General features: G+C 40.9%; 2 protein-coding genes across 2 annotated transcripts; one reads left to right on the top strand and one right to left on the bottom strand.

Moving 5' to 3' along the window:
• Positions 1-1,856: 1,856 nt before the first annotated feature.
• On the top strand, positions 1,857-6,236 carry LOC119735281 (tereporin-Ca1-like). The gene is made up of 3 exons (XM_038208980.1): positions 1,857-1,896; positions 3,358-3,503; positions 4,814-6,236. The coding sequence occupies exons 1-3, from the start codon at positions 1,857-1,859 to the stop codon at positions 5,243-5,245; spliced, it is 618 nt and encodes a 205-aa protein (XP_038064908.1). The 3' UTR covers positions 5,246-6,236.
• Positions 6,237-10,023: 3,787 nt separating this feature from the next.
• Positions 10,024-21,711, bottom strand: LOC119735779 (2-hydroxyacylsphingosine 1-beta-galactosyltransferase-like). Its single transcript, XM_038209707.1, has 6 exons — positions 21,492-21,711; positions 15,566-16,197; positions 14,087-14,402; positions 13,091-13,319; positions 12,097-12,316; positions 10,024-11,250 (listed from the first exon to the last, which is right to left on the bottom strand). The coding sequence occupies exons 2-6, from the start codon at positions 16,177-16,179 to the stop codon at positions 10,965-10,967; spliced, it is 1,665 nt and encodes a 554-aa protein (XP_038065635.1). The 5' UTR covers positions 16,180-16,197; positions 21,492-21,711; the 3' UTR covers positions 10,024-10,964.
• Between the last annotated feature and the right edge of the window lie 1,701 nt (positions 21,712-23,412).

Raw genomic sequence — 23,412 nt, 5'->3', positions numbered from 1 at the left:
GGCTGCGCCTGGAACTGAGGTACTTAAGTGTCTGAGACTGCGACTGTGAGGGTTCTAGTCGGACAAGGTATCAGAGAAAAGCATTTCGTAAGTACCATCTTTTTGTATTGGGCGAGTTGGATTAAATCTTTACCGAACAATTGACTTTTATGCGGGAAAAATACATTAGCATGAAAATGTGACGGAGTTTGGCCACACAACCACTCCCTGCTGGGACCACAGGTGAGGGATGAAATGTACGAAACGAATTATATTTAGAGGGCTGAAGTTGTCACATTTCCCCAATCTCGCCGATATTTAGTTGTTTCCTTATACCTTTATTCATAATTTTCTAAGGGAATATCATGTTTAAACATTGAGCAGGCGATTGAGGCGTTCAACGGAGTAAAGCAATGTGCTGTAAGAGGGCAAGAGGAACCAATGCTTTACGGATAGGAAATAAATCACCCGAATAAACAATATACTCCTTGACAGATTGGCTTTTGAAACCCGAAACCAAAATACTCTTTCCTGCTCATCCTCGTTCTCACGAATGTCCCATTTCGCTTACTCTTCAATAATAAATACCAGAGATTACTAGTGGTAGGAAAATCAACTAATGGTAGGGAGTATATTTCTGGCAAAACAATCAATATCCATCGACCCTCTAAATTTATTTTTAAATTTTTAATCGGGATATTTGGAGTTCTATTTTTGGGATAATTGGAAATCCCATAGTTATTAATGGATATGTTTCAATATGGAACTGTTTTCAGACGATAAACAAACACGTACTTTGTATTGGTGCGATGATAAGACCAAAAGGCCGACAAACGCAGTAATTGCACATTATAGTATGAACCTAAATCATTACTAACACGTCACATAGGACGCTGTTGTTTAGATAACTTTTGCACTATTTCACGTACGTACCATTAATGCATATTACATCTGCATGGTAACGATTATTGAGTCAATGACAGCTAAAATATATACTTTTTCCATCTGTCCTTTTTTTTCTAATTAGTTTAATCGTATAACTACAGTAATGAGTTGTTGAAATACATGTCCTTGTTTGTTTTCAGTACTCCACGACCAGATTTTTTTTTTTTGATTTTTTTTGGGGGGGGATTTTTTTTTTTACCTACCTGCGTCATCAGCGCCCTTCCCCTGAGTAGTCTGGTTCCAGATCCATCAGGAATAGTCAAAAATAAAAAAAAAACAAATCAAAAAACAAAAAAACCCCAAAACCCCAAGATATTCCTAAAAAAGAAGAAGACGTTTCCCCCCCCCCTCAAAAAAATTATTTTCAAAAGGTCCTAAAAATAGATTGCGCAGCGCCGCCTTTATGTAACCATTGACCAAGAAACGGCACTTCGCTATGGCCTGAAATCGTTCTTGTACATTATGGACATGAAGTACGGCAATGCCCGCGTAACAAATCTTTGTTGTGTCAAAAAAAAAATCCTAACAAAAAAACTTTCCTCCCCCAAACAAAATAAAATCCCCCTCCCCCAAAAAACTTCCCATACAAAAATTTCCCCCCAAAAAAAACCTTTCCAAAAAAAAAAAATAAAAAAAAAAAAAATGTTGGCACCAACGGGCTTTTGTTCCTTTCTGCCATCTTGAAAATTAAAGTGAGTCATAAAAGGTTTAGCGCACTAATTGAAGCGAGAAATTCTACGCGAGCTCATTAGCATGACAACTTTTCTGAAAAAAGAAAAGAAAAGGGTGGGACTGTATAAACACAGTCGAAAATCAACTTTCTGGTTTTTTGGGCTTCCATTTGAGAGCAGATTTCAATTGATAAAATCATGGTGGAAAGAAAAGAAATGGGTCCTATTTGCCTGAGAAAGTCCATAGATGCCATTTGTAAAATGGTTACAAGCACCCTTGGGAAGTATCACTTTTCGGAAGGTGAGTTTGTTTTCGTGTGAATATTTCAAAATGTAATTGGCTAATCCCCCTACAATTGAAAAGGAATAGACAGATGAAGAATAAGACAATAATTTAATTTTTGTTTGAGGAACCCTAGTGATGTCGGCTTGCATGTTATTTGGCCCTAAACTTTGTTGATTTTACACTATTTTCAATGGACTTGAATTTATTTTATTTATTTATTTATAGTTTTATTTAGACAGGGTAGCCTCATTAGTTAAAAACTGCTATTACTGAGGGCCCATTATAAAATGATAAGAATAAAATGAAATAAAAAGAAAAACATTATGTAAGGCCAAAAAAAAAAGTCTCCGGTTTCTGGTATGGAGCTTGCCCCAAAAGTGGTGCGGCGACGCGGCTTTTTTTTTTTTTACCTGTTTTTTTTTTTTTTTTTTGGCTTCAAATGTCGGCTGATGACTGCAAATGGTGCCCGACTAAACTTAGTGCAAATATATGGGAGTCCAGAGAGGCCACATAAATCTTATTCTCGATCATAACCCCATCTAAAAACATGTTAAAATTGTGCAGCAGCAGAATTCCAGTCAAACCAGTGAGTTTGGCGGTTTTGAAACATCCTCTTGTATTGAAAAAAAAAACTTTTTCATTTTGCCGACGCGCATGGCTACGGCGACGCGCGCGCATACCAGAAACCGGAGACCTTTTTTTTTTGGCCTAAAATCACTAAGAACATTAAGTAAAAACTAGAATGAAGAAACAAAAATGCAAATATGTAAAATATAGGGGTGAGAATACAAATATAAGAACAAGTTTAAACACTAAGATACACATATAAACACAATGAAATGCAACACAGAAATTAAATTTAACATAAAAACAAGAATAAGTTCAGTGCACCCGGCATGACGTCAACAAACAAACACCTGTTTAATAGGTACTTACATTTAGGATTATACCTGTAAATTGATATTCATGGGTACAATTATAGTTTTGTATGCCAAAGCAAACGTATATGGACAAAACAGTTAGAATAATAGCATTGAATAATAGGGAAAGGTTTAATGAAAGAAACAATTAGGAGGCGTATCTAAGCATGCCTAGTCGGAGGGGGGGGTGCATACAGGCTACAACTCCGATAGCCAGGGTGAGCTTACCTCCAGGTAAGTTTTCATGGATACACATATTCCAGATACATGGCCGAACTTGGGGTATACTAGAATGATTTTCCCCTTTTTCCTAACATACTTTAATGTTTAATAAACAGCACGGCGACAAGTGCGCGTCTACTCATCGCAGTAGTTCGGCGGTCCTTTTTTCTCCACCCCTCGCATTTTTCGCCACAGTATCAAGGATTTTGTTATCGAAAACAGGCGCTTTTAAGATCTTTGCCCAAACAGCTGGTAAAATGATTGCAACCATTGCATGCAGCTGCCCTTTATCCCAAGTTGTTTTCCTCTTTAACTGCAAATTCTTTCCTTTCAGATGAGCAACGCATGGACGGAGGTGTTCGAGCAGGTGTTAGCCTGCTAACCACGTCTGCAGAGCAAATGCTTGCGAACGCCTACACAGTCCGGGCCTGTGCTGTGAAGGTGGTGAACCGTACACAGTGGAAACTAAAAAGTGCTGCGGTAAGGAACACACTCATAAAAGGTCAATGGAATATTAAATGGCTCTATGCCTTAATACTGCTAACCGCTGTTTATTTTGATTCATATAATAAAACAATCAACGTTGATATCGCGATTTTAGCTTTTATTTACCTGTCATAGGATTTGCCAACTTGTTTCCTAATTAAAATGAAGTAAACCGAGCTAACGGGATCGATTGGCCGGTTCGAATCTGATGTACATAGCCACGAGTACCGCAATAAACTATTCATAAATACCTCAGACAGTTTAGCCATTCCTATTGGTCGAGAGCCCGTCACGTGGCCGGTATTAAACGGATGATAAAGACATGGCTAGCTGGTCTTAAACACTTTTCCAGTGTCACAATAAAATATAGACTCCTAAAAATCCAGTGCCTCTTATCGTTTCATTGGTTGAACGTTCACAATCCTCACGTAGGCATGCGCAACACTACCAGGGAGTTAGAATTTTATAGTTCTAAATTCAAAACACAACGCGCCAGGTGCGTTCTGCGCGACATCGCGTAGAACATGATACGCGCGCGTCAATCTCCATAAAAGGGTTGTTTTCATCTTACTCGCCAGCTGAACACTCCATTATTTTGCAGGAGGGATGTTTCAAAAAGCATAAAGTGAATTTGTTGAACAAAATCGGGATGTTTTGAACGAAGTATATGATTTTTTTTTACCGAAAAGGTATTTATGAATGGGAATAAATATGTACTCCGTCGGTATTTATCACTCTGTTTAATACCACTTAGAGTCTGGGTGCTGATAATTACCCTCGCCTCCGGCTCGGGTAATTATCAGCAGCCAGACTCTAAGTGGTATTAAACAGAGTGATAAAAACCTCCGGAGCACACATTTATTCCCTTATTATAAGATGGAATTTTTGCGTCGGGGTGATATAAATCAAATCAGGTTTTGCCCTTCACCGACGTTTAAACACTGTATACTCAGTGTTTTACCTCCCGAGAGAAAGTTGGTAACACATCTGCACTAGAAAGCAGGAGGTCGTGGGTTCGAGTCCCACCCGAGTGATTTTTCCAACTTTAAAATAACATTAATGATGAAAAATGTGGCGAAATTACTTCACCAATGCTTAATTACCATGCACTTCATTGGGTGAACATGCAACATTTCCCCCTCCAGCCTCGTGTTGGTTACAGTGATTTGAATGGGAACAAATCAAATGGCTGAACACGATAATGGTCTATTCGTCCTTTACAAAATTCTAGAACTCGACACAACATTTTCGGTGAACTAAGTTAAAGTTGCTCTTTTAAAATACTTTCTTTTCCCCCAAAATAGATCTTCATCAAAGGTGGACATTCGGTTACGGCTCAGCACGATGTGTATCCAGGGACGGCTGAAGCCTTTGTAGCTGAAAAGACCGAGGGAACAGCGACCAGCACTTACGGGACTGTGTCCTTTCAGGTGGAAGGGCTAGCCCGACCTCAGTACATTAATATTATGTGGTCGGTCCCATTTCGTCGTTTCATTAACTCGAACTGGCTCGGTGTTGAAGTCTCTCAACAGTACGGGAAAGAGGATTTTAACCGTATGTATTATAAGCCAAACAGCCAGATGCATTCGGCCACCCGTGAATTTAGGGGTCAGTTGCATCCATTGACCGTGCAGACCAACGAATTGATTATCACTGGTACCATGGGGGACGGTGCGAAATGTGAAGTCTGTATTGACGTGTCGGAGGCTCAGGCAGTGGCAATTGATGAGGGTTGAGCTAACGTCATCTGGCTAATTGTGCAAATGTTTGCCAATACTCAGACACACACGTTTATGGGTGTAAATCGAGTGGGGTTTTTTTGTTCCTCTTTCCTTTCACTTTTGCCTTTTTACAGCAGCTCTCATTGGTTTTGTACACGTTTTCCAACCGAGGAGTCCGCGATTCGGTTTCTGTCCTCGATTTACCGATGTTGTTGCACGTGTGTGTCCTCGATTTACACCATAAAAACGCGCACCCAGACACCCAAGCGTGTATTTGCCTGCAATCGGGGACCCCCTATTGTCCCTTTTTTTGTTTGTACTAACTTTCTAGGAAGACCTCCCATATGTTTGTACAAGAATCCAAATTGGGGACCTCTTGGGAATTAGGGACCCTATTGTCCTCTATTGTTCAACGTCCCCTATTGAAAGCAGAACTCCAGCAAACCTCACACAAATATACCTATGGGGTAGACCCTTGTTTCCCTTCTTTTGGTTTCCTTTGTTCCTATTGAAATCTGAAACTCCATAGAGATTCTCTTATGGGGCAATTGTTCCATTGTTTTTCCATCCGGTGGAACACCAGGCTGGCTACGGACCTCACGAGTAGGCCTAGTCAAGCCTGTATATGCTGTTACATGAAAAAAAATGAAATCAGTTACACCCAACATATTTTCTTGATAGATGAAAGTTTAAATCCTGAAAGATGTGTACTCTATGCTCTTTGAACCCGCACAAATGAACCCGCCCTGCGACAGCCGATTAATCGTTGGGTCGCAAATAAGTAAACGTGGGTGGATTTTTTTTTTTCGTTCGGTAACTTTTAAAATAACATGACACAAAAAGATATATATTTTTGACGGGTGAAACTTCGATGTGAAATAGTACCCAGGAATGAATCTTTAACAATATCAGATCCATTTAAATAATTTCATAATTTATCTGTTGTTTAAAAGACAGAGAAACTGTCATGGAACTCCCAATGCTCACACAATACAGAAAGCTCACATTAAATTGCGCTTAACCAAAAAGCTTGGAAAAAAACAACCAAAAACCCCCGACTAACTTCCCTGTCGTATTATGCGCAATAATACAATTTAACAGGTTTTGGAAGTGGATTAAGATGTAACTACATTTCTTTAAGGTGAAACTGGAATTATTGTTAAACAGGTTCATGGATGTCATTTGGCAAACCTAAGGATAATTAATTATTTCATGTTTTTTTTTTTCATTTTGTAAATACCTTTCACAATCGAAACTGGTCAAGCAAGGAAATCAGAAATTATATTTTGAATATTATACATCAACAGTTTTCTGATAATTGCCTTTGATCAATGATTGGGTTTTGCCCAGTAGTAAAATTATAATGTACATTTTGGTAATGCATGTGTATTGATTGTTGACACTGAAGAACATTATGATTCAATTCGGAATATATCGATGCAAATACAATTTCTATGTTTAACGTAATATTTTATATATTGTTAAATGTTTTATTATAATTCAGTAAGATTCATACTATTAGTAGCATATTTCAATGTAATTCCACGATTACATCAATACATTTGCAAAGAGTGGGAAATGATGTTGTAGCTAGTTGTCCAGTAGATCAGTTATTATAACGACGAAATATGTAAACGTATCTTAATTGAGATTATCATTAGATGAAGGAACGATGCGATATGCAGACATATCCTGCGCAGACCCATACTTTACTGAATCTTGCACCCATTTGTTGACCTGAGATATGATGTATCCGCCTAGTTTTGCTGTGGGTTTTTGTTTTATTAACAAGCTTTATTTACCTTTAGTGGAAAAACTATATTCACGAGAACAAAAATAATAAATGTTCGATTCTCAAATTGAGCTTACTCTTTATAAAATGTCTTTATTAAAATAAACAAACGAAAGAATTAGTGTTAGCATTAAAGAAGGATCGACAACACCGAAATCCCCGTGCAATGTGCCTAGAATATTGAGTCTTACCCAGATTAAATCAAAAGAAACAAGCGATAAGTTAATGAATAAAAAACAAGATAAGAAAAAAAGTGAAGAATAGTTATTAATAGCGAACTACATACCTTCTACTGAAGATATTAAGGGGATGTATAACGAAATGGAACACAAAAATTATGATAACATTGTGTGGCTTAAGACGAATTTAATTGAGCTAAAAGCATTAGGTCCTATATGAGAACCCGCTATTGTTATTATTAATTTAGGTTTTCCCGGCTATTTTAAAACACTTTTCATCCAAACATTCAATTTCGTGCGAAAAAAAAATTCACACGCTTTTAACAAAACCGATTTAGTCATTTAGTATTCAATTTCATAGTTTGGCCACAATCTTTAGTCACCGGCTCCATAAAATTTAATATTCGTCATTACAAATCGTCTAAGCTGTTGCCGAGTTGCAGAATTCAGGGATCGAATTAGTCTCATATAAATCAATTAGACGAATTTGATTTCTGAAAAACTAGGTTTGACGAGACGAAATCGAATACTCCAGGACGAAAGCGTGAATTCGCTTGAACTGAATTTGAAATAGTCTGATAAAAGACCTAATTTAACATTGGAAGTGCACTAAATCGATGTTGATGGACGAATTTAAATATTAGAAACGGTGAATTCCAATGATAAACGTTTTAAAATAGCCGGGGAAACCTATAAATAAACACGATGGCCTTTTTTTCAAAGCTCGGCTCCGTTTCCGGTTTGGCTTATCATTGAAAACATTTAACGTTCCGATCAATATGTGTCACTTACTACTTGATATTTTACTTGATTACTAACTTGATATTTTAGTAACATATTGACTCATGTTGATTGTTGAGCTAGAGTCTTCAGAGTTATAGAGACCCAAAAAGCAGGCGAAGCCGAACTGGAAGCGGTGCCGAGCTTTGTAACCGTAGTCAGATTAAAAACATAGGTTTTTCCCTGCAATTTAAAACATTTTTCGTTCGATTTCACCGATTCGTACAGTCAAATTCTTCCAGGAACATCGATTTACATGTAGTGCACTTCAAATGTTTAATTTCGTCTTTTGTCGGACTATTTCAAATTTAGTCCATCAAATTTAAACAATGAGCACATTGAGTATTCCACCCTGAGTATTCGATCTCGTCTCGTTTGCGCCGAATCGTGTTATTCAGAAGTCAAATTCGTCTAAATGATTTATATATGACGAATTTGATCTCTGAATGCTGCCCATTTGGCAACAGCTTAGACGAATTTGATCAGCAATAACGAATATTCTCGACCCGGTGACTAAAGCGGTTGACCAAACTTTGAAATTGAATGGTTAATGACTAAATTGGTTTTGTTCAAAGCGTGTGATTGTTTTTTTTGTGGACGAAATTAAATAATAGAGTTGGTGAATTTGAGTGAAAAATAGCCGGGAAAACCTAAAGTACATTACCCAGCAAAGATTGCTCCTCGTACGATCCAAGTGCATACGTGATGCATGAAGTCGTAAGTGAATGCCATCTTTTTACGTAAGCAACGAATATTAATCATCAATGTATTTTTCACATTTTTAATAAGCCTGACCAGAAAATATATATTTTTTTACCCGGGCACTATCCGATATTGTCGACGAAATGTATTCAGCAAGCTTCGGACATTTTTGGAAACGGGAGGCATTCCTCCCGTTTTGGTCACGTGCCGCGCATGGCGGTTACCTGACCTTAGTCTGACTTCAAGAACAAAGATTCCGACTAGTTACGAATAAGCTTAGATAAGGTAACCGCCACGGCTCGTGACCAAAGAACAGTAGGAATGCATAATTTCCGTTTCTGCGAAGTGTCCGAAGTTTGGCGGATGCATTTCTTCGACAATCTCGAATAGCGCCCGGGTATTTTCAAAAAAAAGGCCAAGCTTTGAAAAAGGGACATCTTGTTTATGTTAAGCCCTGTGGCGGTTGCCTGCCCTACAGTGTAGACGTCAGGGCGTCGGGGAATTGTCAGGTCAAGGAACCAGGAACCAGATTAACCTGACCTATATAAGATTCATCATAAATATAGGTTTTCCCGGCTATTTTAAAACGTTTATCATTCGAATTCACCGTTTCTAATTCAAATTTGTCCGGCAACATCGATTTAGTGTACTTCAAATTATTATTTTCGCCTTTTGTCAGACAATTTCAAAATCAGTTCAAACAATTTCAAACAATGAGCACACGATTTCGACCCAGAGTATTCAGTATTTTGTCTCGTCTACGCAAAACCTTGGTATTCAGACATCAAATTCGATCTCTAAATGCTGCCATTCTCGACCCGGTGACTAAAGAGGGTGACCAAAATTTTAAATGAATAGTAATTAACTAATTTAATTGGTTTTGTTAAAAGCGTCTTAGTCTTTTCGTGGATGAAATTGAATGATAGAGTTTGTGAATTTGAATGAACAATCTTTCAAATAGCCGAGAAAACCTATAGTAAGAATCGTTTGGTCTGGGAACTAGAATACCCTATTTCCTTGTTATTTCATTCGTGTGTTGCACTCACGCGGAGTGCATTGATTTAAACCCATGCCCTCCAACATAGGTGCAGACCTATATAATTTTGCTATTAGAGCATTTTGTGGACCATGGACTTGAACTTTGTAAACTAAGATGGGTGGAAGCCGTGCACGGGAGCGCAAGCTCGTACTATTGTGTAATTCGGACGAAATTGGGCACCAAAATTACTCTGTTTGGTAATGGAGCGCAGACATAATTTTTTAAAAGGGTGACTACTTTTAGGAGTGATTATCTTCGGATCGAATTTTCTCCCAAAAGTCATCGAATTACCACCCGAAAATTGAACAGAGAATGAAAACACATGAATGTTTATTCTACACTGGTTGGGGTCATTGGGTTATCGTGATGTTCACGACTGCAACCAAGGTACAAATAAATAACTATCGACTGTGTCAACTCACAAAAAGAAAGGAAATTGCATGAACGCAACTCTTGTAACCAGAATAAAGGCTGGACTCTAACCTGCTAGAAATCACAGAAATACGAGGCTACTAACGGTGCGAGTGCATTAATTATTCGTCTGATTCCGACGCTCTCAGGCACGCGCGAAGTACGCTGCGTCATGAAATGAGTAAGCCACAGTTATGCCATGAGATTTCCAAAATATTATGTTTTCTCTTTGCTATGGCATACAATATCAACGATAGTAAAAAAAAACCACTGCATTAATTATCTACCAATCATTTAATCCAGTTGAAAAAAAGGGGAAAAATCGCCGTGTAACACAATATACTACAATTATATCTGACATTATAAACCATATGCGTGGGTTTACAATTATTTACAACTTGAGCGTTTCATTAAAACAAAAAGTCATGTAAATACAATGGGAAGAAACGATTCATTTACAAATTTTTATTTTTCAACGACGGGGGTCTGAACTCTCAACCAATTGAAGACCAATTACTGGTGCTCTGCCAATAGGAGATCGCAGTTCTCCTTCTTGTCACCATTGAGTTGGCAACACTAACTAAAGCATAGCTGCCTTGATCTTTGTATGGATACTGTGCTCTTGGACTTTGTATTGCGTCTTTATTTACATAAATCCCAAATATTACACTAACACTCCAAGCCCTTTTCTGAAATTATATAAAATTGGAAAACGAAGTAGTGATTTGCATTTGTGTATAATTCTATATGGCTCAGAATAGAAACCTTTGAAACACGATTGGGCCGCAACTTTCTGGTTTATTTGAAAGGGAAAAAATGATCTGAACTTCGTTAGTTCACTTTTATCTTCTGCTGCTGCTTGCGGTTGCGACACACAATCCAAATAAACCCCTTGCAGCCTAGAAGCAACACACCGAGCACACCGAACAAAATGGCGGCCAGGAAGGCGTACACGTCCAGCAGGTGGTACTGGATCCAGCTGAGGTCGGCCGCGCGAGGGCGCAAGTACTCCCCACCGTACCTGCCCACGTGGGCGATCCAGTGGGCTGCCTTCTCGGACGGGATGACAGGATCGTCGCGCAGTAGGCGCGAGATGTTTTGCGCCCTCTTGCGATATCTATATCGGAAAACATAATTTGAAGAAAACTAATGAAACACAGGAAACGATGAACACATCGGTGACCAGGTAGGTAAATGTTAATTATTTGACAGACTTGGATACCTTGAATGCTCTCTGAAATGGCAATTGCCCTTTCTGATATATACACTACCAGGATGATTGACAGAGGGCCTTATGCAACTAGCTCTCACGTCGAGATGCGAGAAGGGTTTCTCATAAAAATCACTTATAGAAGGGTTTCTCATAATCATCACTTTCAGACTTTAACCATGGCAGCAAAAAAGGAGTCTAAAGAAAATATTATGCGCGGGAACTGCTCCAATTATCAGAGGGGAAATACCACCAATGTGTCTACGATCTTCCTAAAGAACCTCTTTATTTGTTTAGTAGGTCTAGCGGAACGACGACCACTTACGGTCTCAGGACCGTTATTGAGGAGATACACAGTTCCCGTCAGCACCATGTACATCCCAATCCTGCTCTCGCTTTATGACTTCTCGTGATGTTTTAGTCTCACTAAATTATGTGCTAAAATGGCCCATACAAAGTTGTATCGCCTCATGGGATAGACATAATTTGTGGTTTGACCCTCATCTGGCCATATGACCCTTGGTGCTTCAAAATGGACAAATACTACGCTTAAAGTACAGTATACTTTTTCTTTAATAGCTGCCTTGTTGCAATCAGGTACCAGGGATGAGACAATGGGTACATACGAGTTGATAAAACACGGCAGAGGGTCATGTAACTTGTATAGTAGTCTCGTATTATCATATGCATATTTCAATTCAGTCATCGGACTAAAATAGCGGCGCACTTTGACGAGGCGCTGATGTTACAAACCTTGGGTCATCAATAACGCGAGCGACCGTGTCGTAGAGGGCGTCCTCTGTCAACGTGGCGATGTCCAACTGCAAAGCCATCCCCTTAGCGACTGCTCGCTCCATGTTGTCGAAGTGGTCACCGAAGAGGGGTATACCGACCATGGGTAGGCCGTACCAAGCCGCCTCGTACATGCCGTTCAACCCGCCGTGACTCAACAGCGCCTTGGTGTTCCGATGAGCTGAGAGTGTGAAGGGGGAAATGCTCGTTAAGAAGTTATGAATATATAAACTGAAGGATGTTAGAGACGCAGGATTTTATTAAATTCTTCTGCGCAGTTAACTGCATTTTAGTACACGACATGGAAGCTTCAGTGTAGGCCTACATAAGGATTAATCGAACAATCGATATCGTTTATTCTTGATTTATGATGCAGTGGTTAAAAGTCCGGTAGATGGCGTTAATAACGTGAATGAAAATGGCCCATCCTACGAATTGGCACCTTGCCTTTAACTTCTGACTTTACTTTCAGCTCACTCATTTGGTGCCCGGGATATGTGAAGTAATCTCGGTCGTTAACATATACACATGTAGATACATTTGCTGGTGCCACGCACGATATAAAGAGACAAATGACCCGTGGTGCAGTTAGCGTTCATAGCGCCTTTTTGCATTATCAGAATAATTACATGTATTGTTATGTTAATGTAGAATTTAAGGTACAGATACAGTTGCCTGAAGGCGGGACAAAGATTTTATTTGACACAATTGTGTGCAGATAACGCATCTGCCTGTATTTCCTGACACTTTAACTGTGTACTGGATTCCTCAAAGTTACTGATTGAAATAAATGTGACCGGATTTTAGGGTTTTATTCAAATCCGGCAACTATAATTAATGTTTGGATAAACTGCACTGCATCGCATCATATAGCTGCCCCATCGCATGCTTGAAAACCAGCTCCAAACTGAAATTGGCCGAACCACTTGTGTGGAAAAAATCAGCACAAACCCACCCAGTATCTTCTGCTGTGGCATCCATTGTACAACCTTTGTGTTGTTCCCGATTTGCAAATGCGACAGGCTGCCAGGGAACTGCCAGATGACGCGCTGCTTCAGCTTGGCCAATCCGTTGGCAAACATCTGAGCCTGCGCAGTTTCCATGTCGTTCACGTGACCGCCAAGCGTAAACAGGACGACGCCCTCGTCGGCGGCATCGAGGAATTCCTGCTGATCCCTCGGTATCTAAGTGCAGTGACAAAGACAGTTTTGTGCTAAAATGTGGCGTTCTTCAAACAAGCTTCTATAAACAGCATGAGGCTTGCGATCCAGTGGATAGGCGTCAGCACTCGGTCTGGCATAGAGTATGAATGGGTAGTACCCAGGAGTATGAACGGGTGCATGTGAGGGTAGAGGACCGAATATGCACTGATATCGGCTGTGCTGCCGCATTGTCTCGTGGCCTAATGAACAGGGCAATAACGAGATATATAAGATATATAAGCATTTTATTTAAATTATTATTCTTATTATTTTTATTTTGTAGAGGTTTGTGGGATCCAGCTCCATGTTTTTAATAGGCACTAATCGCTTGGAAGTTGGAAGACAAGGAACACTTATAGTCTTTTAACGAAACATCAATGAAGAAAAAACAAACGAGAAGCATCCTTAGGCCTCTCTGCATGCGGCAAGTTTGAAAGAAAAACAGACAAATTGGTGTACAATGTGCAGAGAAAAAAAACACGGTCCGCTTGAGGGACATAGCATTAACTGGTGTTTTGATGCGAATGTATTAAGAGCCGACAATAAGGCTCGGACCTATTTTAGCTGGTAAGCTAATTAAATTCTAAATTCTAGTTTGCTTTGGGCAAAACGTGTGTGTACTTTGCAATCCAGCATCACCTGCTCAAAAACCAAACCAGTATCGTTCAACCCAAACTCGTCAAAACGACACCGACAAACCTTTTTGTCAACGTCTCTCCTATACCGACCAGATTTTGTTCGTCCCTCACCTTTTCGTCGGAAGGGAGACCCAGCATGGGCGAGGCGAGCACCACAGTGTTGGGCTGCAAGGGTCGGGCGAACTCCAGCCCAAAGTCCCCGTAGAACAGCCAGAGCTGAGCCTGGGCCAACATCTCCGGCATCCGCTTCTCCGGCATTAGTTTGTACTTCCTTTGCAGGTCCTCGTACTTCCAAAGCATGGATCGCCTGGCCTGGTTGTTGATAAAGTATAAATACGTGTTCTTCACACGCTGAAGGAGGTTCATCTGGTCAGTCAGGCCTGCCTGGCGTTCAGGTATGTAGGCTGGGTGGTTTGGAATGCCGTACCTATCAAGAAAAGGAGACAAGAAACGCAGTGGCGTAGCGAAATATTTTAATTTGGGTTCTTAGGCTGCCCTTAGGTTTACGTGCGATTTCCTTGAGCCATGACAAAGCCATCGGCATCAAGCAGAAAGGTAAAGCGTATATAGGTCAGAAAACTGAGAAATCGTGTGTTCTCGTGAAACAAGCGACATACGACGCAATATAATCGCAACCATGCTCATGTCACTCACAAATCGACGCCGATTCACGCCTTCTGATGCCGATCGCCTTAATATCGTCGCAGTTACACTAAAGTCGCAAACAAATCGGCGACTAAATTTGTTCCCGACGGTCTTTGCTAAGGCGCAGCTTGATAAATCACGATTTGCTTGCGCCACGGTGGAACCGTCGGCATCAAGCACACAAATTATGCTCCTAATTCCCGGCATGACCACCTTCTGCTCAGGTCACAAAACTGAGTAATCCTGTGATTGTCGCGGAACACGTCGCAGAAGTTGAATTTCTTCTACTCTTGCGACTGGTTATTTTTTTTTGAGCGCCAACTGATGTTGATCGTTTTAATATTGTCGCAGTTACACTCAGGTCGCACAAAATCGGCGACTTAGTTGTTCCCGACGGTCGTAGCTCAGACGCCGCTTGATTCCTGAAAAGTCAGTCGGCGACTGTTCTTTGTCTTCGCAAGTTCGACCTGAGGTACAACGCACACATCGGATCGGACCACACTTCACACACAGGCGGGCCGTGTGCATCGAGCGCGTTCAGCGTGTTGATCAGGCGCGCGCATTTTCCCCCTTCTCCCCTCCCCTTTTTGGTCATTGGGGAGGGATTACACCCCCAATCGCTACGTCACAACATTTTGTCAAGACCTCCAAACAAAATTAATAGACCCTCCGTAATCTCGTTCTCGGCCTGTTTTGGCTCTTGACCGTCGAGTCCATGTGTGATCTCGTTCTCGGTCTGTTTTGGATATTGACTATCGAATCCATGTCTCGCACTTGGTCCCTGACTTCCAGGTTTTACTCTTGCTCTCGCAAGTTGTACACTTGGTCTTGGTCGTCTTCAAAGAGGAATTGCAAAGTGACAGAACGCTGGCAACACCTGCCAAGGATAAACCTCATATTGTATAATCCTTCACATGAAAATACATTATATTTGTGTGTACCTACCAGCTTCCTTTGGAAGGGATAATGCCCGTTCCACTGACCAGGACAAACTTGATTCCCAAAATCTCTGCTAGCAGCGGGTGGCAATCAGACAGATCCTCCCCGATCAGCAGGTCGAAGCTCTCCTCTCTCATTGCACTAATCGTCGCGTTGTCCCCCAGAAGGCTGTCGCATTCGTTCGTGTGGAAATCGAACAACAGCTGCGGAGTCTTTGCGTTGGAGAAAAACTTTTGCCCGATGTAGAACCTAGCAGCATTGGCCAGTCCACGAAGCTCTCCGGTCAAGCCCAGACGAGAGATCGCCCGGAGGTTCCGCTCCCGGTCCTCCGCCGTGTACAGCGACCGGTGCACGGCAAACCTGAACATGTCAGCCCCGTCGGCATTCCGCCATTTTGTGCAGCTGTCGCTAAGGAGGAAGGTGACGTCATGCCCTTTCCGGACAAGAGCTTCGGCGATCTTAATGTTGGTCAGGTGATGACTGCCGTCGTCTGAGGCGGTGTAATAAAGAAGCTTCAATCGCTTCTGTTCGACCGTCGGTGTGGACTCGCATTGCCCAGCGAGGAGGAATATAACCAGCGGAATGACTAACTGGTGAATTCTTATGCTGGTACTCGCCATAGTGCCAAGCAGACGATACTAAGGAGTAAACGGGTGAAGGGGAAAGATGTAAAGAGGAATTGTTATGAGATTTGACTGTCTCTAAGTGACTGGTGATGGTATTTACCCAAATTCCAACGGCATTTTGATAAGGAACCTAGGCTAATCATAGGCTACTCAACTCTAACGCACGCCGGTTGATGATGTTTGGACTTTTAACAGCAAGCATTCAGAGCATTGAGGGCGTTGTTAACATCATGACTCATAAACAAATTGCTGAGGAACTAAGGCTAAAATTTTGACTAAATTCCTCAGCAATTTCTTTGGGGGTTAATATAATTTCGCTTATTGAGGGCGTTGTTTACCTCATAACCCATAAACAAATTACGGAGGAATTTAGGTTGAATGTGGTTTCGCTTACCGACTCCAATCGCCGTACAGTGGAATCTAAAGCACCTTGATATTTGAACTTAGCTAGTAATCATTGGTTTATCGCAGAGGATATGGTTGCATAACAAAGCAATTTTATGACACCCTACAGGGAAATCCAGGACCATTTTTTTTTGTGATGTCCCTGATTTGACCCCCCAAAATTGACTCAAGCTCCTTGGCATTTGAGTATTACTTTGCAGGCTTTATGAAATCACCCCAATTAATCTACCACTTACTAACCAGTTGTTCTTAATCGAACTTGCTAGGGCAACGCATCATTAAGGGATCTCCCTTAGGACATCTGTCAAGTGAACAAAAAGATTCTCGTCTGGACTTCTTGGGGGAAAAGTGGAGCAGGTGGCCCTTTTTCAAGATGGTGGATTTTCCAGGATGCATTGTTCCATTTTCTCGACACTTTTGCTGATTCATTTGTGTCAAAGGAGCCGCCGACATTTCTAACATAATTATAAACTTGCATTTATAGCAATACCACAATTTAATAGAACCCACATACAAGACAAAATATTTTTAAAAATGAGACGGCCGGGAACAAAGGAACCGGGCCTGGACGACAAACCGAATTTGTTTGGCATTATAGAGATCCTCGAATCTGGAAACTGGCGAAAAAAGGGCATGAAACTGGCATGAAACAAAAATACCGAAACACAGAAAGGGGAATTAAAAGTTCATTTTAAAACCACTTTAAGTCGATCAAAAAATAGTGTGCTTAAAAAAGAAAGTGACCGAATTAGAAAATTCTTTGTTTTTAACCCTAAAAGGGCCGGGGGGGGGGCGGAATCCGCCCCCCCCCTCAACATTTTCCGCGATAGCTTCTAAAAAAATTTTTTTCGCGACCCTAGCTATTATGACTTTTTAGCCTCGAGCTTTGCGCATCTTTTGATACCAAAAACATAAAAATCGGACCACGGGTTTGCACGTAGCGAAAAATTTTCCGGCGCTACGCGCCGTGAAAACTGAATTTTCGCATATACGTCGTGTAAACCGAGCAGAATTGGCATTCATACATATGAATAATTAATTAGCCATAATTCCAAAACCCTTTGACCTATAGTCATGAAATTTCTTGGGCATGTTGAGGAAGAGTTGTTCTATGCATGTAGTGAGTTTCAAAAATGTTCGTCACTCGATGGCCGAGATCTTAGGGGGGGGGGGGCGGAATCCGCCCCCCCCCCCCGGCTGAGAGATGGTCAAAATAACCCGGCCCCTTTAGGGTTAATGCAATTCGGCCATCACAAGGCCAAAGGCCACTTGAGGTGTGGGCTTTAGGGGAAAGTGTAAAAGAACTAGGCCCTCACAGACCATATCATAATAATCTCTTCACGGTATGAATAGGGCTGGGATGGGTATTAACTAGTGCACTACAAGGCATTAAAAATGCCTCTACCCACATAGGCGTACTGTGTCATAGCTCAGGCTGGGCTCGAACCCACAACCTGCAGAATTAGCCCCAGACCACGAATTCAACGCTCCAGACCATGAGGGAACCATGCCTACATACTCAAAAAGTGCATGTTTATTGACTAGTAACTGTGAACATTTCTCATAATTTGATGATGATTTCAATAAAAAGATCATAAAATTCAGCTGTCCACAACTAATCATTTACCGTTTTACGAACTGAGGAATTACCATTAAATGTAATGAAAAATAAGCGCTTTTTCAACGTCCACGAATGAACAGAAACTTGCAAAAGGAAAGCAGATGCATTGTCATTGATATTTCAGGGACAAAATGGACTTGTTCCTCATATTCAAAACAAAAGCTGACAGTAAAAATAAAGTTTTAATCTGACTCAAATGATTAACCCTAAAAGGGCCGGGTTATTTTGACCATCTCACAGCCGGCGGGGGGGGGGGGGGGATTTTGCCCCCCCCCCCGTGATTTTGCCCCCTCCTATGATCTCGGCCATCGAGTGACGCATAGGTTAAAGGGTTTTGAAATTATGGCTAATTAATTATTCATATGTACGAATGGTAATTGTGCTCTGTGTACACGACGTAAATGGCAAACTTCAGTTTTCACGCCGGAATTTTTTATGTTTTTGGTATCAAAAGATGCGCAAGGCTTGAGGCTAAAAAGTCATAACAGCTCAGGTCGCAAAATCCCCCAAAAATTCAAGGTTATCGCGGAAAAAGTTGAGGGGTGGGGGCGGATTTCGCCCCGGCCCTTTTAGGGTTAAATCCATTTGTATATGAATGCATGGTTGTAACCTGTAATTCTCACTCAGTTGAATAGCTTCCAATGGTATGAAGCCCGGGAAGGGACAGGGTGGAATTTTTTTTTGGCGTTTGCTAATTCGTTCGCACGAATTACTAATTCGTTCGAACGAAATCCTAATTCGTGCGAACGAATTAGTAACTCGTGCGAACGAATTACTGGAGTTTGTTAATTCGTTCGCACGAATTAGTAATTCGTTCGCACGAATTAGTAATTCGTGCGAACGAAATAGCAATTCGTGGGAACGAAATAGTAATTCGTGGGAACGAATTAGCAATTCGTGCGAACGAATTAGTAATTCGTGCGAACGAATTAGCGAATGCCAAAAAAAAATGCCACCCTGTCCCTTCCCGGGCTTCATACAATGGCATTTTATGGACAGCTCTAAAAAAAAAAAGTTGCTTTTGGTAAAACATGCATAGCATCTAAAAGAATGGATCAATTCTAAGATAGTTTTTTTTTAGATGAGTGGAAGACAACGGTCCTTTAAGGCATACTTCATTCTTAAATTGTATTTTTTTTTTCAAAAAACAAAATAATCAATCCAGGGCACTTCCTTTTTGACGCACCCTGTATAATTGTATGAGTGATTAGTGGCCATTTCTGCATGGGTACGCTAATGCCACGTTCCATATAAGCCATTTTCGGAGTTACAAAAATGTACTACTGCACGTGCGCACATCAGATTCAACGATTTAGTGTCGGAAGATAAACAAAGCAGATAAATGTACACAAGTCCATGCATGGGGGACGTGGTAACCAAATCCACATTTTGCAATTTTGTTCTAGTAAAACAGAAGATGGAAATTTTTGCTCGCACAAAAGTTGGAGCACACGAAGCAACGTAAACCATGGTGCCGTTGAAAACAATCAACATTTTGCATCTACTTCAAAATAAGAACTGTTCTATAATTTTGTTGGTACCCCGCTACGGTTTTGCACGCGTGTGGCGAACTGTTTATCCCCCGACCCTAATCGTTGTCATGGGATGTGCGCATGTACAGTTGTACATTTTTGTAACTCCGAAATGACTTATTCATGAGCACGACAATGGCGTCATTTATAACCTTCAACTACCCGCACATTCGATAATATTCCGGTAGCAGGCAAGATACATAAATCCTAATTTTTGATATTTACAGGCGCACTGACCTGTCACATTCTCCTTGAAAAAAATGCTGGTTCTCGTTTTTGGTCACGTATCAAGTTATTTGTCACCATGCAAACTCGTGTGACTAAACATCAAAATATTCCTTCGTTGTTGGTAGCATGATGACTGTCCCTAGAAAGTAATTTCAGCATTTGAAATTCCGCTGTTTCTAGAATTAACAGAGACCATGCTTTGCAAAAAATCATCTCGTTGTTTATAAATAAACGAGAACAATAATATCAAAACCAAAAGTCTTGGCATTCGTTTTCAACACAATTAATTAAGCAATCGTGGTGTTAATACATGCTTTCTGTGCATGAGTATGTTTCATTTTGGGTATTATCCTTCATTGCTCACTTTAACCCTAAAAGGGCCGGGGTGGAATCCGCCCCAACGTTTTCCACGATAGCCTTGATTTCTTTCCGCGACCCGAGCTGTTATGACTTTTTAGCCTTGAGCCTTGCGCATGTTTGATACCAAAAACATTAAAAAATTCCGGCGTGAAAACTGAACTTTCCCATATACGACGTGTGCGCAGAGCAAAATAACCATTCGTACATATAAACAATTAGTTGGCCATAATTCCGAAACCCTTTGACCTATAGTCATGAAATTTCTTGGGTATGTTTATGATTAGTTGCTCTATGCATGTACCGAGTTTCAATTTTTTTTTCACTCGATGGCGGAGGTCTTAGGGGAGGAGGCGGAATCCGTTGTTCATTTAGCACGCGACAGAAATGTCGTTGAAGTAACAATGCCATATCGTGCAACAGCCTAACATAGTATACACTAATAATGTAACCATAGCGTGACATTTTACATCTAATTGTTATCGTGACTGAGACGTATACAACAGTTTGTTTTGATTTAACTCGGTGACTTTTTACGCTGGATCTCGTATTGATCTTCATGCGAAAAGGTCTCTCATCACAGTTCATAAAAAAAAATCACCGTTTGTTCTTCAACTTAACGAGTAGCCTAAGTGAGCTTTAAACTAGCAGAGGCGGATATTCAAAGTGGGTTGCTGAGGTGTTGTATAAGTCTAAGATTTGGTATGGGTATGGATGGGGTATTAAGTCTAAGATTTAGTAGGGGTATGGATGGGGCGTTGAGGTCAAAGCAAAACAGGCCAAATGTCTTAATTAAAATATATGCAGTGTTAAGTCAAGACATAGAGTTTTAGGCAACATAAGCAAATTTTGATTTTGATCATAAAAACAATAATGTACATTGGTCAGTCTGGGAAGGGGTTGTAAGCCATTGCAATCACTCTCCTCGGATCCCCCTTTGAATACGGTGTCAGCAAAAATTCAGTAAAATCACAATTTACATCAACAGTACCTTCACATAATGAGAATCTGGCACGTGTTAAATCTGTTTGAAGACAGAATAAAATAAATACCTGTACCTCATAAATAAACTTCTCATTTCCCAATATATTGTGAGGATAACAAACCAACACGACGAGTACATCAATTGTGATTTCAAGTCTCCTGGATTGAGATCTTCTTACCGATTTTGTAGCTAAATTCCTGATGTCCGCAGCTCTGCGTTGCTCGGCTCATCCGCACACCAACTGGCCTACAGCTGACGAAAGTACAGAGTCTTTGAATTCAGCCTTATATGAAGCAATCACCCATGACCAATTTTGCATAAACCAATGCCTTCTTAACATTCATTGCTTTAACCTAAAGTTGTTATCCTACACAATCTTGTGGCGTAAGTGATGGCAGAACGAGAACCAGCCAATGACACCTCGTATAAAATAGGCCGAAGTCGACCTCAATGCAAAGCCCTGTATTTCCTACCAGCACAAGCATTTACGACTAAGGCCTGTAGACCAGTACAATGTACGAATTTACTCAATCAACCATGCGTCCAAGGCCCTCACTTGACATGAAATCGTTATTGTGGGTAGGTCAGTAAGGCCCACAAAAAAAGTCTCCGGTTTCTGGTATGGAGCTTGCCCAAAAGTGGTGCGGCGACGCGGCTTTTTTTTTTTTTTTACCTGTTTTTTTTTTTTTTTTTGGCTTCAATTGTCGGCTGATGATTGCAAATGGTGCCCGACTAAACTTAGTGCAAATATATGGTCCAGAGAGGCCACATAAATCTTATTCTCGATCATAACCCCATCTAAAAACACGTCAAAATTGTGCAGCAGCAGAATTCCAGTCAAACCAGTGAGTTTGGCGGTTTTGAAACATCATCTTGTATTGAAAAAAAAACGTTTTCATTTTGCCGACGCGCATGGCTACGGCGACGCGCGCACAAACCAGAAACCGGAGACTTTTTTTTTGGCCTAAAGCCAAATCGAAGGCAAATGTATAAATACGGGTCTTGAAATGAGGAATAAGGTGGACCAATCCGCCTACCATGTCTTTCCGGATTATTTTCTGCGTGTAACTTTCACCTCTTCGAAGAGCGCAATAAAATATTGATGAAACTGCAACGCAGCGTGGGTTGCTTACTGCCACGATACGTATAGACCATTATCATGTTGCCGCCATCTTGAATTTGTTCCCATTCAAATCAACGTAGCAAAAGCGAGACTGGAAGGGAAAATAGTCTGGTGCCTTTATGCACACAAAACATTATCATTCACTACTGGTATTGGATGCAGGGAACATGACTGAAATGGTGGCAGTATGATAAAGGTCTATTCCTTGCGCAAGTTTATGGAACCCTAACGCTGCCCGGGCAACAGTTAGAAAAATTCTAGCCCATGTGTACATGCCCAGAAATAGGTAGCCGCTACCAAAGCAGTTCGATGGTAAAGGAATTTAAAGTACGCTGTCAAGAAGATATCAACTTAAGATAATACATTACTGAAAGTTAAGTGTCATCTTTTAAACTAAAATAATTTTTCGTCAAACTTATAAAGTTCCCCAATAAAGCCTCCAATACAGTCTTGGCAACCTTCCTAATTGTTATCAGATTGAATTGTTACGATTCCATGCCCTGCATGTTTAGCTTTTTTTAGCCATTGTTGAAATAAAATGAGCCGGAAACACGTAGGCCTATACCATAGAGCTAGCCCTATGCCTGTACTAAAGTAACTACCAGTATAAAGTGGGAATTATAGCCGTGTCCGGGCACATGATCACTGTACACTCCCTTCAACGGCGACAAAATTATGACAATTGTTCCATGAAGGTTATCCTGAAGAACGCTTTCGCTATGAATGTGGCCTCCGTGCTAGAAGAGATAGCCTTCCCGTGCTCATGACGTATCGGCCTTTGTGCACTCAGCTTCTGGCGGAGGGGGGGGGGGCTACAACGGCAACCGTACCCCATTTTAAAATTAAAGCAGGGAAGGGAAAAGACGACTGCTGTTCAATTGATACTGTGGCCTACTGGTCCACTTTCACTGAAATACCAGAAAAGGGGAAAAGAGCGCCACCCTGCGTTAAATGAGGTCAAGCTAAAGACCGATCC

This window comes from Patiria miniata, unplaced genomic scaffold (genome assembly GCF_015706575.1).
Source record: "Patiria miniata isolate m_02_andy unplaced genomic scaffold, ASM1570657v1 HiC_scaffold_29, whole genome shotgun sequence".
In the NCBI taxonomy this organism is placed as follows: domain Eukaryota; kingdom Metazoa; phylum Echinodermata; class Asteroidea; order Valvatida; family Asterinidae; genus Patiria; species Patiria miniata.
Note: the sequence above shows the minus strand (reverse complement) of the source record. Positions and strands in the feature narration are given on the sequence as shown.